This window comes from Betta splendens, chromosome 9 (genome assembly GCF_900634795.4).
Source record: "Betta splendens chromosome 9, fBetSpl5.4, whole genome shotgun sequence".
NCBI classification, from domain to species: Eukaryota; Metazoa; Chordata; class Actinopteri; order Anabantiformes; family Osphronemidae; genus Betta; species Betta splendens.
The window spans coordinates 28,189,919-28,202,524 of record NC_040889.2 but is presented as its reverse complement, the minus strand read 5'-3'; the positions used below and the strand labels follow the sequence as shown (position 1 = coordinate 28,202,524).

The 12,606-nt window shown below is 40.0% G+C and overlaps 1 protein-coding gene across 22 annotated transcripts in view; it reads right to left on the bottom strand.

Annotated features, from left to right (window-relative positions):
- Positions 1-12,606, bottom strand: part of kcnt1b (potassium sodium-activated channel subfamily T member 1b) — a 41,141-nt gene that overhangs the window by 23,537 nt on the left and 4,998 nt on the right. For 16 of the 22 annotated variants that reach the window (XR_008695663.1, XR_008695661.1, XR_008695662.1 and 13 more), the window contains exon 4: positions 257-295. The exons of 4 other annotated variants lie outside the window; for them this stretch is intronic. Coding sequence is in view for 15 of the 18 variants with exons in the window: in XM_029161682.3 (XP_029017515.1) it covers positions 257-295 (39 nt within the window). In the remaining 3 variants the exon portion in view is untranslated. Of the gene's footprint in view, positions 1-256; positions 296-6,271; positions 6,846-12,606 lie in introns of those variants that run through there. 2 more of the 22 variants (XM_029161683.3, XM_029161684.3) reach the window with 2 other exon arrangements.

Sequence of the window (12,606 nt, the reverse complement as noted above, 5' to 3'; positions counted from 1 at the left end):
ATGTAGTACGGTATGTACAAATGTGATGTTTTTATCCATGGCTCTTTTCCCACAATAACTGTTGAAAAGGTAGCCACAAATGAGTGAGCGGCTGTTGCTTCAGTGATAATGGCACAGTCAAGGTGTTAAATCTACAATTTACATAAAACTCAAAGTGAACAGTGCTACACATGTGCCTTGGTGCTCACAGAAATGCTCCAATCAGTCCTGTGTACAGACACGATCCATGCCATGCAAGCATGATGCTGCCACTTACTGGGCATTGGTTGAGTCCATACTGTACTCCTCCTGATACCTGGACGCAGCACACATGGACACAGATAGGAACACATTAGGAGATTGGGATTAGGAAAAGAAAAGCGGGAAAAGGGAAAGAAAAGCAAGAAAGGGACACCATGCAAGAAGCCATTATGATTCAGTTGCATTCATTCATCTGAGTCACGAGTGAAGATGCAACCAACCATTCCAGCAAGGTTTCACTCAGTCACCTTCAAACTCCAAGTTGTGAGTAACTAGGTTCACCATGAGCATTGATGGTGCCTGAGTCAGACGGTACATCTAATTTTGAAGCTCTTTTTTTTAAATAGCAAATGCAGGGCAAGGACTTTAAAATGACAGATGACGCAAACCACAGGAGATCAGTGGAGACTCTTGGACAGTGTCATACTGTAGGCTGCTGTATTCAGATGACCACTGAGAGTATAGAACAGAGGGAGCTCACACACAACTAGCTACTTAAATTGATTCAACTCTAAAAAGCTAGTAAAAGGTCAAAGGTCAAACACAGAGCTTAATTTAATACACAGATTTGTCTTTTTTTCTAAACAATCACTGAAGTGGAACTACAGAAATCTATATGCAAGTATGTATGAATATGTATGAACCCAGTAAAAATAAACCAGGTATAAAAACAATGAGAGCTTCTTCCTGAGTTGCAGGCCTCACAAAGCCAGTTGGGACATCCAATAACAAGAGTGACAAACAGCATTAAGACACAATATTTTAAAAGTTTCTGGCCAAACAAGTGACATCATTATTACACTGGCTGTCTTCACTAATGGAGGGTCTTTGAAACGGCAGGAAGCAGCTCGGTCGCAAGAGAGCAGTGTTCTAGTAATTACAGAGAGCCTTTTCCCCATGTCAACAGCGATGCACAGGCACTATTTGTTGAAATCGCACAGTGGTCAAATGCTTTCAATGAAATACTGGCAAAAATGCCCATGTTGTTGTTTTAGCAGGTTTCCATCACAGTTTATTACAAAATGACAGAATCTGGTTTTACATTTTTAAAGATTCATTTAGTACATTATGAAGCAATGCTTTGTGTGTTTAGCTAGTTCAACAATATTCATGCGGTTACAGTAGCATTATTGTTTTTAATTTACTTGTTTGCTCATTTTTCCATTGACACATGCAGCTAAAGCTTGTCACACAAACATAACCTATACAGAAATTTAACAAAAAGCTGGTTTGCAGCCTATTCAAGTGAAATATCTAAAACAAATAAATTATTACATTTATTCTGCTCTTTAAGTATTACAGCATAAAAATAAAAGAAGTAAATCAATTCTCACCTGTTTGCAGCAGATTTTATACCATAACTGTTGTAAGCTGAGATACTAAAACAAGCGCAAAAAGACCAGCACTTTGAAAATAGGCTTACAACCACATTCACTCAGAACTGCCCGAAGACCTGGCTAATGTATAGAGGGCGGGCTCTGAGGCGCTTCCATTGTGACGTGGGATTTGTAGTTTTCAGCTGGTCTGCTGGACTTCTATCAAATAGACTGACAATAATTTCTCATAATGCTGCTCTGTGGTGCTGCCTAAAGTCTCTCCCCTTCAAAATATGGTCAATTATCACCTAGTTAAACAGAACAAAACAAGATAAAGCTTTGTAGTTTGACCAAAGCAGAATACCTCTAGTAGACAAGTCTTAAGGTTTCTAAATCAGTCTGCAGGTCCATTAAACTACAGGTAACCATAGCAACTGTACCTCAGCTTAATACTGCAGTCCCAGTTACTTCTGAAACATGGGAATAATAATTGGAGAAATTGGGCAACAGAACTTGAGAAAGTTAAAGACTTGGCAGATTCCACCATTAGGTAGTGCTCGTAAATTTAGGTTATATCTCTGCAAACCATGCTAAACTTCTAGACATGTTATCTTTGTTAGCATCTCACTTGTTCAGGTCACACAACATGCAATCAAAATCTGTACAATCTCTACAAATCACATCCCTTAATAATAGAGCTTGTCTCCTTTTGTTCTTTCATCTGAAAGACCTCTGCTACTGTGAGGCATGCCCTGTTTTGGGAGCACGGCTCCGATTCAGTTCTTGTTGACATCAGAACTTCTACAGAATATTTGGCAGCTTTACGCAAATGAATTCTTCAGGCTGACTGATTGGAACAGCTAACGCTAGCAAGGAGCAAGAGAAGGCAAGTGAGATGACAGGGGTGATGAATGGAAACATGGTGTGAAAGATTTAATTAAAGGTCACAGGCATTGCTTTTACACACATCCTCCTGATATTGAAGGCCTTTTTAAAATTCATTTGTTTGGGGGCATGTGTATCAACTAAAGCACCCATTATTTTCAAGTTTCAACTATCCAGTCAAATGCTGACAGATTTTATCCCCCTGGTTTAATAATGAGGGACAAGATGTAATTTGCCTGAAGAACCACATTAAACCCCCTTATTATTCCATGGGTTCTCAAAGCAAAATGAAAGTGAAAATTACATGAAAACAGGGCCCTATAAATAAAGATTAAGACAAAAAAAGAGGAGAACATTTGCCGTGGCGCTGCAGAACAAATAAACAAGTTCTGTAAAATCATATAGAGTCAAAGCAATACATTTTAGGAAAAGTTAACTGCTGTAAAACAGATAACATGTGTTACGAACAGTTAAAAAGAACTAGCTTAAACTAATTTCTGCATGTCACTGTCAGAAAGTAGAGCATATGCATGCTGAGTGCAGAATGTGCAAGAAACTCTTGAGTAGGTGAAACGTGGTGCTTTTCACGAAACGCATCAGTCAATTACGTGTGGACTATTCCCCCAAACAACTGATGACACCAACAGAACTCCTCATTTACAGTAGCTGGTGCAACTTAATGAAGATCTGTTAGACAGCTTGTCCTTTACAGAGTTGATGGAAACTCATTTAAATTCTGCCTTCCAGTAACAGGATATTCACAGTTCATTCTTCCACCCATAATTTAATTCAAGTTACTGTAGATGTGTTAATATACTGCACCATTTGAAGCATTAACTGTAGCCAAGTGTCTGCAGGGGGATGTGAAAAAGGTTGGAGAAATTGATGCACATATAAATTCTGTGGGTAAAAGTCTAAAGTTTCAAACAAAAGAATGAATTTCAAAGCTGAACTTATCAAGATGGACAATAAATACATAAACGTGTGTTAGCTTGAAGTCAACACTAACCAATATTCTGCATTCTCATATACATTATACTGATGTGGCTTTGATGAAGATGCCGTATCAAACCGCTACTTTTAGATACTTTTATTTATTTATTTATTTATTTTTTAAATTCACAACAACAGGCCAAACCAAATGCAACATTTTCCAAACAGATTTTTCATCAAGTGGCAATGTGGTGGCCAGACTGGACAAAGTCAAAATAAATCTGTGCAAGTTTCTGTTTTGACCACATCCTGTGTCCACAAGATGGACAATCCCTCTGTTCTTAAAGATCCCTCAACTCTGATTTAGCTGCTTCAGTCTCCACAGTTTGGGTGTCAATATCGCATAGAATAATCTTTTATTTTGGACAGTGACATAAAGAAGGATTCCCAAATGCTATAAATCATGCAGAGATAAATTAATTCTTAATAAGCCGTGTCATACGATGGCACACATTGCCTCCCCCCCCATCCACATCCTCATTATCGAGCCAGCTGGACACAAATCCCACGCTGATCACATTTCACAACCTAGAGGCTCTCTGGTTCCTGACAACATCCTGTCAGCGTGCACAACCGTCAGCGGCTTTGTGACAACTTCACAAAGAAATTAAATTTGCTTCTATCAGAGTAGAATAATGTGACAGGTCCACAATTTGAGGCAAATACTACCTTTTTAAATGAGGAATAATTATGCATCCCATAAAAACCATATGGTATGAATGACAGTGGTGTGAACTGCTACTGGCCAACTGATGAATCAGGTTTCATTGTCAGAAGCATTCACAGATAATCTGCATTTGATTTGGCTTTGCAGGTTAGACAGTCAGTATTGTTAAACTACTGTAAGTGAACATGCGCTCTGCTCGTTTTTCAAAACGACTGGACATTCACTAACCACAAGCTGTCTCTTCATCATTGTTTCCATTAATGACGGCACATGTAATTCATTAGTCATTATTCTCCGTAACTGCTCTTTCTTAATTTTATCACTGCAGCTGCATGTCTCTGCCTGTTTCACCTTTATTGCCATTTGACTCTGTGTCAGTATACATTGTTTTCAGATTTACTGAGCACCGCCCAGTTGCCATAAAGTTGCCTTCTCCGTCACTATGGTGATGGCTCCGTTTCCTGCTAGTTGACAGAGCGTAATAGTGAAAAGCTGTCAAACAAAAGACTCAGCGGCTGAGTTCCCCTAACAACAGTTAACGCTTCATGGTTTTTGCAAATTGCATTTTTTTTGCTACTTTAGCTTTCTTTATTATTCTTGTTATTATAAAAGCACTGAGTAGACAGCTCAGCCATCCTGCTATTTATGTCAACCCATGATCATTATGACGAAAAATAAGAAACATGAATATACAGTACAGTGACTCAAACTGGATTGAACCTTCTTCACACCAGCTCAGCTGTGAGCTTCACATTCACATTCGCTAATGCATGCACACTAACTGATTACATTCACCGCACTGTGCAGCATGAAAATTGGATCATTAAGAGATACAGAGGTTCCCGGACAGTTCACCTACATTCTCTGGGCTAACAACTCTGCCACATCACAGGATTTCTGAATGAACCTCTATTATTGATGGGGCACTATACAGTAGTTCCTAGTAAAGCAGGGCGAGCAAGCATTTAGTTAATATTTTAAAAGACTTTACACACCAGTGTTTAAAGGTTACGACTGTGTCGAGCCAAAGCCCTCGGCCTAATTATCTTACTGGATTCCCTGGAATCACATCTAATGATTATCTAATGATTATTCCTGGCAGGACTCACGTTCAGTCTGAAATGATGTGCTTTTTCCCCACCATCCTATTTCTGTAGCATTTTCAAATTTGGACTTTGAAACAACAAAATAAATGCTACAGCAAAAATGCCCTGGAGTTCTGGTCAAACATAACCAAACGTGTCAATGCACTCAAAAATGTTATTAATAATAGAAGAAAATGCAGTATGTGCAGCTGAGAGGCAGACCACACTGCACAAGCAGCATGTCAGCCGTGCAGTGGTTTGAGAAACGCTGCCAAACAAGCACGACATGTCTGTTTTTAGACAAACACACCTCTATACCCTGCAAGGATGAGACACAAATTCAGCTTTTATGGCAGCAGATCGTGTTCTCTTTCCTTTCAAAAGAAAAAACACACACGTTTGTCCACGTTTGTTGTCAGTGGTTTAGTCCATTTCAGACAAACCACAATCTAATTTGTCTTCCAAATGTCAGTCGAGTGTCGTGGCATATTTTACGACCTGGTGCAGACATGTGCTCACATGACCCAAGAGTTTAAATAAATATCTAAGTATGTCAACATAATCTCCCATGGTTTGCGTTTGTAATTCATCCATCAATCTGTTCGTCATATAAAAATCACACTCCACCTTTAAATACCGGAATGCAATGAAAAGTCTATATACTATATAAAAATATCAGGCTTCATAAAATTGTAATGTGGTTGCAGCATCCACTGAATTATGTAATGATGCACTGCAGCCATTAAATGAATCCCGTTGGTGCTGAGAGAATATGAATGGCTGTATGTGCCATCATTCAGCTCCTATACGGTACATGTCATGAACCTGACTCATAAAGAGCCACTGAGAAAATGCACAGCGAGATCCTGTGCCTATTGATTATCTCTCACATTCCCACACATTACGTACCAATTAGCGACAGGCAATGGATCACTGATTACGGTAGAACTTTGCTTCTGGATGATTAAGCGCTAAGTTATCGGGAAGACTTTATGCACCATGCGCTCGCAGCATCGCGCTGCTTCGCGGATGCTGCACGTCTGCGAGCGAGCTGCAATCACAAACATGCGACATGCGGCAGCTACCTTTGGCCGGCATCGCTCCCGAACGAGCCCGTGGTCCGGAGAGGATTGGCGGGGTTGACCCAGGACGGCTCAGGTGTTTTCTGCACCTCGGTCTTGACGTCGGGGTCGATTTCCGAGGGAGAGGGAGTGAGCTTGGCGCCTGCCATGGCTCTCAGCCTCTCCTACCTCCCGCAGAGAGCGCCCACTACGCCTCGGTCTCCTGGTGTCAAAACGGGTTCAGTCGGCGACCGGTGGCGCTGAAAAACCGCATCGAAGGTGGAGGGAGAGCGTCTCCCTCCCTGCCGCATCGGAGGTCTGGGGCACAGTGAGGCGAGGATCAGCTGGTCTCCAGCTTATCGAGCGCGCCTCCATCCCTGATGGAGATGCGAGCTTCCATGCGTCTGTAAGATTCACGCGTCGTCACGATCCAACGTCAAGCGCGCGGCCAACCCAGCGGACTCCCCATCCGGTTACATAACGACCACGTCTGAACGCGATGGTCCTCGATCCCTCATCACAAACACGCCGATCAATCAACCACCCTCACGGCGTCCATTAACGCAGCACCTGCTCTTCCCCAGTACAAGCTCTAAGCATATGAATGCGCATTTAGTAGACAACATCGAAACTATTCTCACTGGTAGTAATCGTTATCATATTACAGGAGACCCGAGATGAAGCCTAAGGTAAAACCACAAACAAATAGCAGGAGACCAACACGAACATGATGGAGCAGGTCTTCATGGAAACACTGAACACACCTGCAACACAAGGTCCAGGTACAGTAAAAGTCCAGTGCCATCAAATAGTTTTTATTAAGGTGTGAAATATGTCACAATGTGTGTTTGCTTAAAAGACTGTATACACAAATAACTATGTATAACAACCTGCAAAAGGAGAAAAGCTCTTAAAGCCCCTTTAGTGTTTAGTGCAATTCAGTTCAAATCAAAGTCGATAAGAAGCACATTTGCCAGAATTAAAGTGTTTTTTTTCGGTTTGCCGCTGTGGCTTTAAAGAGGTTGGTTCACTCACTATGGGCCACAAAAAGGAATGTGAAAATGTAAACAAATGGAAGCCAGACAAAGTGTTCCTTCAGTCTGATTGATTAATTGCCATAAAGGATCAAGTTTATCACATCACAGAAAAGGAAATGCCCTGTATTAATATTTATGACAGTAAATGAAAAGATCCCCAGTAGCTATGAATTATTTGTTTTCAGAAACATACACGTGAACCACTAAGACACGGCAAGTTCTGCAATGGTGTAAAAGAAAAGGAGTTGAAATCATCACCTGGAGTTAAATTCAGGATTAAGCTGTTTGTTAAATGGTGAATACATTAAACATTAGCAAAATGAAGGCTTCCACAGACCAAGATGAATTTGTGATTTCTCTTTTTTTCCTTAATTGTTCCAATCGATTTTCTGAGAAAACACGATTTCAGATCTGTCACATCTTCGCAGGTTTTGTCACTCTTAGGCCTGTTCATGATCGCGTGCATGGAGAAATCCCGTTTATCCCCAACGTAACCAGAGAGGAAACATTAGATCAAGTTTCATTAGTAATGCATTTAGGAAATGCATAAAACACTCATCACAGATGGCCTTCACTTTAATCCCGAGGTTACTAGCAATAGATATTTTAGTGAGGTGGACCTGCGGGTAGGGGCTGGTGTAATATGATCAGTGACTGTACAGGAAAATGTTGGATGTGAAAAAATTAAATATCATCTTTCTCAAGCAGCTGCTCTTATCACTATTTAACAAAGACCTTTTGTCTGCTGTAAATCAGAATGATTATCCACATTTGACCGTAATTTTGCATACTGCCAGAAATGTGTGTATTAATGGGAAACTTTGTTTACAAAGTCAACTTTCTAAATTTAATAGTAAGAAGGATCCACCCACAGTAACTGTAAAACAGCACTAGCAAATTACACTCCAAGTAAAAAAAATGGCAGTAGATGTGGAGTGACTAGGAAAAATCGAAGCAATAAAAATGCAAAAATGAAACGAGGAGGAATGAATCAATGAAAACAAAACTTGCCAGAGCATGAATCAGGGAAGATGCAAACAAGTGGTGTAGAAGCCTGGAGACACTCAGTGGCGAAGCAGAGAAATGCACAGTGGGAATCATTTGGCATAACAAGGTTTGATCTTCTGTCAGGTTGCAATAATCCAGTTTCCTTGAATGCATGCATATTTATATGCATTTAAGGAAACTGGATAGATATATATACACTGTATACACACACTCACACACGCGCACACACGCGCACACAATTGCAAAAAAGGTAACAAATTCCAGATTCTGCAAAATTTGCAATAAAATCAGAAAAGTAAACAAGACAGAAAAGTAAGGGTTGGTGCTACGTTTTAAATACAGCCATTGCAGCATTGCTCATAAATATGCAACTGTATCATAGGATAAATAATACATAAGAAAAAGCCATTAGTTAAAGTTTAAAACTCCCCTCTTTATAAAGCTCAATCATAGGCAGCATCTCAGCTCCATACTGCAGATGGGTGTCAAGAGCTGTGCTAATGCTCACCCTGTCAAAACATATTAAGGCAATGAGCTGGTGCTGCTGTGGGCGAGCTGTCTGCCTATGCACAGCATAGCCAGGGAGGAGGAAGAAGTCTAGTCAATGCCACTGGCAGACCCACACACAAGAGTACATGCACTCAAGCTGTACATCCACCATGGATGCTTTTGCTGACTGACTGCTGTTTTGCCAAGGGCTGGTCATGGGAAAAGGTTCAACTCACTATTTACTGGTCATAACCTTACATGTATGGTCTAGTACTAGCGAAAAAGTAAAGGTTTTATGCACGATCAGACAACCTGATGAAGAGTTATGAATTAAACTTCTACACATCATTAAGTGTTTTATCCCCAGGAGGAACCAGCATTTTCCCCCTGAACCATCTCTCATATTGAACCACTTGACAGTGTATAAAAACAAGTGCTCCTATCATGGTTCTGTACTTATTTTGCTATACTTGTATTCACAAAATAATTATATTGTATTTGGCCCCTCGTATAAAGATGTAGATATAGATTTGTTTTTCAATCCAAGCAAATGGCTTCAGAATATCACATTTGAATGCAGCAAAAACACATCTCCTCTTTAATAATAAAACAACTCAGCCCACTCTGTATTGATCCTAGAATGATTAATGGCGTCCTTACTCATATGTCACAAAAAGGTGGGCTAAAGCATCCTTTATAAATTAGGAATGTTCCTGGATTCAATTCAGTGTTTGTAGCCAAGACGGTTTTTGTTGTGAAGGAGGTTCTGTAGATCAGGTTACTGCATTTAATTATGTTTATGATGAACTCAAGCATTAAGGCTTAAGCTTAAGTTCATAAATGGATTTGCCATTGCGGACAAAAAAACTTCATTTACTTGGGCACTTGCACTGACTAACATCACACTGTATGAAAGGTCAAATGAACCAATGACAGAAACCTTATATTAATAAATAAAGAAAAATGTATATAGAAGTGCAAACACCCAGCTGACTGGCAGGCCAATGAATTGGTTGAAAAACCTCTAGGCTCTAAAATAGCGCTGCAAATCCATGATCAGTGAACCGTTAAAGCTATGCTGCTGCTGATGAAGCATTTTCCTGATTGCCAGGACCAGAAAAACAAATAAAAAAACACCAATAAATATAGCAACAATACAACATACAAAATCGACATACAAAATCTCACAACCTTTGTCACTGCTGTTACTTGTGTAATTTATAATAATGGAGCAGTCAAAATGTACAGTATACAAAACCAGAAACAGTGATATTGTTTAAATAGTAACAATCAAAGGTATTGGACAATAATCCACTAGGCAGCGCTGTATGTGTCATTTACATCTACAGAAGTCAGAGCCACTTTACAGGGCTGACAACATCATCTAAATGGGTTGTCATCTAATTGTCTCCATCATCACAGCTGCTTATTAGAGTTTGGTGAGTCAACTCCAGTTATGCTAATTAACTTGAAAAGTTAAAGCAGGGAGAAGCTAAGAGATGCTAATTTTAAAATACCCCTTTCTTAGCAGCCTGCCAATAAATGGCTGTTGTCAGTTTGCCTCTAATTATCCTATTTTGGTTATATCAGTGAAACTGAATATTTCTTTATGGACTTATGAACTTCTTTTCAGCTAACTACTAGTACTGTACTTGTTGCAACCTTTAATAATGCCTTTGATGTGTTAAGGGAGACATGTACATGTGCATTGTAGTTTTGAAGAAACAAATGTGGTCAACATGCTTGGGGCCTCTGCTGCTCTGTAATAAAGACACAGCCCCTCTGCTGCTGATAAGAACAGTCTAGCGGCCCAAGTGTCACCCAACCACCCACTCTTTGTTGATGACAGTGACTAATGCCACCTATGGTCTGCCTGCTAAGCAGATCTGGGCCTGTCACCATTAACAGCACTCAGCCTTTCAAACTCCTCACATTTAAGAGGAGAGGACACTAGGTAACTTTAAGGTCAGACCTTGCTGAAACATCAGCTAGAATTACTGTAGTTTTAGTAGCTTATACCTGATAAAAGGCTTAATACAGTATTCAGCTGTCTAAACTATAAGGAAATAATATCTTCGGATGTTTTTAAAACTGGTTTTAATTTATAGAAATACTGGATAAATAGGATCCCTTATGAAATCTAAAAAGTAAAGAATTTGGATTCGAGTTTCAATTAGAGACACCATTAATTCTCTATTACTCCTTGGACCTAATTATCATTTTCATATGAGAGTCAGTTATCTACTACTTTTTGCCTGTGTCATCTATTTCATCCTCCTCTTGCTATTTTTTGGGGCTTTTTTTCATTCTTTGTTATTTTGTCCTGAATTCACTCAGATGGAAATTATCCCAGGCTCGAATCCCAACAGTCACTTCTGCAACAGAACCAGAGTGAATACACAGAATAAACAGCTGTTGCCAGTATCGGTGTGAGAGTTTTGTCACGGGACAATACTCTACTCTAAATATAGTTTGATTTTATAATATGTCTATCTGAAGAAATAATTCCTAAAGGCACCAATAGATACAGACCCTCATAAATATATGTATCATCTGATTTACCAAAAATGGTAAAGGTTACGTATAACAACCTGAATTCAGAAAACTTCTCACAATAAATTAAGATCAACTCAGAAACAAATTAAGAACTTAACAAGCTAACACTGAGGCATCTTTTAGGCTGGGTTAAAGCTGTCATACTGGAGAAAGGAGATTATCACAGTAATATTAGCGCGTGATCTGAAACTAGTTGTCGCTCAACACCACAACATGCGTCAGCGCTAGGTCACCACAATAAGTGCCATTATTTGACTCAGAAGAGGTGTTAGAGTTTAGTGACCAATTAGCACAGCTCACTCTGTCGACTGTATTCCCATCAGAAACCTGCCTCCATAAGTAGAAACAACCCAACAAGATTAGACACAGAGAAAAGATAGATTGTGCTAATTTGCTCCCTGCTTCTCATTTGGTTTTCAACACTGTCTAAAAGTGTTTGGTGGCTTGTTTCTATTTCTGACATTGACTGAGCCTGGCCTGCCTCCACTGCCTGACAGACTGAGAAATAAACCCACGGTATATGTATAGCCAGACACTCACAGTTGCACACATCGGTGTGCCCACACTTGGAATATAAACACCTGCAAAAACAGTACTCACACACGCGCACATACACGCTCGCACACGCACGCACACACTCACGCGCGCGCACACACATCGCTTGTCAGACCCATGACTTCAGCGTGATCGCTCCACTTCAGCACCCACATAGCCAAGCCGTCATTACAATGCTCCGACACCCAGCCCTGGAGATAATGACAGCCCAGGAGGGAGACACGCTGTATTCCTACATCCACACCAAAGACAGAGATGAACGGAAATACAACAACACACATACTCTAACAGCACAGATGGGATTATTGACTTAATACTGCTTGAGTGACACACGTCGAGGAGGCATTCAACCAAAAAAATAAAAACCAAGACATTCATACTGACATGCACTAGGGTAGCAATCACAGTCAATGACTGCAGGTATTTGCAGTGAAAAGAAAAATTCTGTGCTTTAAAAGACTAGAATCAAGCAGGATTAAGCAAGAAAAGTGAGAACACAAATTAAATAAAAGCCAGAGATATTGTTATGTATGAACTGGTAATAAGTTCAATACTGAAATAGCAAACCTAAAATAAATGTGTCAAAAAGTATTTTAGCAAAGAAAAATACTGCATCTCTACTGCATCTTCAGTAAATACCCATTTTATTCTGCTCTCTTGAACCTGAGCCCTCTCACTTCACTGCTACGTAACTGTGCCAAATGCAAGAAAACA